Source organism: Scylla paramamosain, chromosome 3, assembly GCF_035594125.1.
Source record: "Scylla paramamosain isolate STU-SP2022 chromosome 3, ASM3559412v1, whole genome shotgun sequence".
In the NCBI taxonomy this organism is placed as follows: Eukaryota; Metazoa; Arthropoda; class Malacostraca; order Decapoda; family Portunidae; genus Scylla; species Scylla paramamosain.
The window spans coordinates 26,246,511-26,249,325 of NC_087153.1; the positions used below are offsets into that span (position 1 = coordinate 26,246,511).

A 2,815-nucleotide genomic window follows, 5' to 3' on the forward strand; every position below is an offset into this window, starting at 1 on the left:
CCAGATTTTCAATTCATAATGTCCTCGCTGTGTATGCGAATAGCCCCACATAGGCCACACACTGCGGGGAAACAATACAAATATAATACGTGTATGTATGCAAATCACACCCAACGAGGCGACGCGGGTATCACATAGTACATTATACCGCGCCAACTGTTGCCTTGAACTGTGTGTGTGTGTGTGTGTGTGTGTGTGTGTGTGTGTTGTTGAGCGTCCGTGCATGGTGTTGTGTGGCATGCCGTGGTGTGATGTTGTGTGGTGTGCCGTGTTGTGGTGTTGCGTGCCATGGTGTTGCGTGGTGTTGTGGGGTGCGGCATGGTGTGATGTGGTAGTGTGTGGTGTACCGTGGTGTGGTGTTGTAGAGTGTGCCGTGGTATTGTGTGGTGTGGTGTAGTGTTGTGTGATATACTGTGGTGTGAGGTGTGGTGTTTTGTGGTGTTGTGTGATGTTGTGTGGCGTGCCGTGGTATGGTGTTGTGTGATGATGTGTGGTGTGCCATGGTGTCGTGGTGTATGGCGTGCCGTGGTGTGATGTGTGGTGTGCCGTGATGTCGTGTTGTGTGGTGTGCCGTGGTGTGGTGTTGTGTGATGTGCCGTGGTGTGTAGCGTGCAGTGGTGTGGTGTGGTGTGGCGGTGGCAACAACAGCACTGCACTAATATCAGCATCCATTTACTGGCTCAGGTATAAATTAATATATTTTGGTGTGGTGTTGTAGGTTGTGCCGTGGTATTGTGTGGTGTGGTGTAGTATTGTGTGATATACCGTGGTGTGAGATGTGTGGTGTTGTGTGATGTGTGGTGTGCCGTGGTGTAGTGTTGTGTGGTGTGCCGTGGTGTGGTGTTGTGTGATGATGTGTGGTGTGCCGTGGTGTGGTGTTGTGTGGCGTGCAGTGGTGTGGTGTTATGTGGTGTGCCGTGGTGTTGTGTTGTGTGATGATGTGTGGTGTGCCGTGGTGTGGTGTTGTGTGGTGTGCCGTGGTGTGGTGTTATGTGGTGTGCCGTGATGTGGTGTTGTGTGGCGTGCCGTGGTGTGATGTGTGGTGTGCCACTGTGTGGTGTTGTGTGATATGCCGTGGTGTCGTGTTGTGTGGTGTGCCGTGGTGTGGTGTTGTATGACGTACCGTGGTGTGATGTGTGGTGTGCCGTGGTGTCGTGGTGTATGGCGTGCCGTGGTGTGATGTGTTGGTGTGCCGTGATGTCGTGTTGTATGGTGTGCCGTGATATCGTGTTGTGTGGTGAACCGTGGTGTGGTGTTGTGTAGTGTGCCGTGGTGTGTAGCGTGCAGTGGTGTGGTGTGGTGTGGCGGTGGCAACAACGGTACTGCACTAATATCAGCATCCATTTACTGGCTCAGGTATAAATGAATATATTTTGCAGCTAGTACGAGAGAGAGAGAGAGAGAGAGAGAGAGAGAGAGAGAGAGAGAGAGAGAGAGAGAGAGAGAGAGAGAGAGAGAGAGAGAGAGAGAGAGAGAGAGAGAGAGAGAGAGAATGCACTAACTTTTACAAAACGACCGTCGCAAATTCAACGTCTTCATCGCTGGTGCTTGACACTCCAAGTTGTGGATCATAAAAAAATGAAAAGTAAAGATGGAGGGATGGAGTGAATGAGTGAGGGAAGAAGGGAGGGGAGATAGAGGAGGGAAGGAGTGGAAGAGTGGACTGCTGCTTGCATGCATGAGTAGTGGGTGTGGTGGATGGAGAGGAAGGGATAACATGTGGTGGGGAGGAGTTAGAATAGAGAATAAGTAGACTGAAGGTGGGGAAAAAATCTAATTGATTTGCAGTATTTTTACGACTCATGCGAATGTGTGTGTATGTGTGTGTGTGTGTGTGTGTGTGTGTGTGTGTGTGTGTGTGGCCCAAGCATATGTAGCCTTGAATTACAAGCTTGGCGTTGCATTCGTGTTCCCCGAGGTAATGGCAGCCTGTGACGGAGGTCGGGTGATGGATGGTGACAAGACACGCCCGGCAGCAGTAAAGCTTAACACAATGACTCGCTTTAAGGTAGTCAAGGTGGTGCTTGGGGAAATGGCTGTCATTTTGGGTTCCTTAATGTGTCACAGATTAATTTACGTTCATCTGTTATACATAGACTTGGTAGTAAAAGGTCTGTCAGCCCTTTTGTGGTACATGTGATAACAGGATAAATCTAACTTCTGTACAGTAAGCAATAGATAAATTTATACATATATGTGTTGACCAATCCTATTACGAAATATCTTCCTCATTATTTAGATATAAATATGTAACATTGAAATTCATTTAAGTAAAATAGAAGAAAAAAAAACTTTAAATGTTGCAAAATTCATCAAATGATGAAAAATCCATGAAAGAGATTCGGTGAAATCTCAAGGAGATTTACATATGAATACTGTACATATAATACCTTGTAATTATAGACTAAGTAGCCTGATACTGTACTTCACATTGATGCGAACTTAGTGTCAACTGCCTCAGTTTCACACAGAATATGTTTTCTTAGAAAAGCTTGAAAATTTTAGGGATGTGGCATGACGTTCATTAATTACTGGTGTTTCGGTGATAACAGCTCCGTGTTAATAGAGAAAGTATACCAAAATCCCTTGGACCAAAGGGACAAATGTTTATGTACTGTGGAAGAAATCTTGGGTTGTGTGCTGTGAAGCGGGAAGAAACGCTTCCCTTGTGCATTCAAACACGGCGGAATTTCTAAGAAAGCGAAAAAAAATGTCTACAACTAGAAGAGAATGTCAGTGGAAAAGTTGCGAAGTAGAAAAAAAAAAAAATGTTTACTCCTCTAGGACCAACAATCAGAAGGGAAGGAGCGAGGCG

General features: G+C 46.3%; 1 protein-coding gene across 1 annotated transcript; it reads right to left on the reverse strand.

Moving 5' to 3' along the window:
• Positions 1–903: 903 nt before the first annotated feature.
• On the reverse strand, positions 904–1,344 carry LOC135096625 (histidine-rich glycoprotein-like). Its single transcript, XM_063998258.1, has one exon. It carries the CDS (start codon positions 1,342–1,344, stop codon positions 904–906), a length of 441 nt encoding a protein of 146 aa, XP_063854328.1.
• Between the last annotated feature and the right edge of the window lie 1,471 nt (positions 1,345–2,815).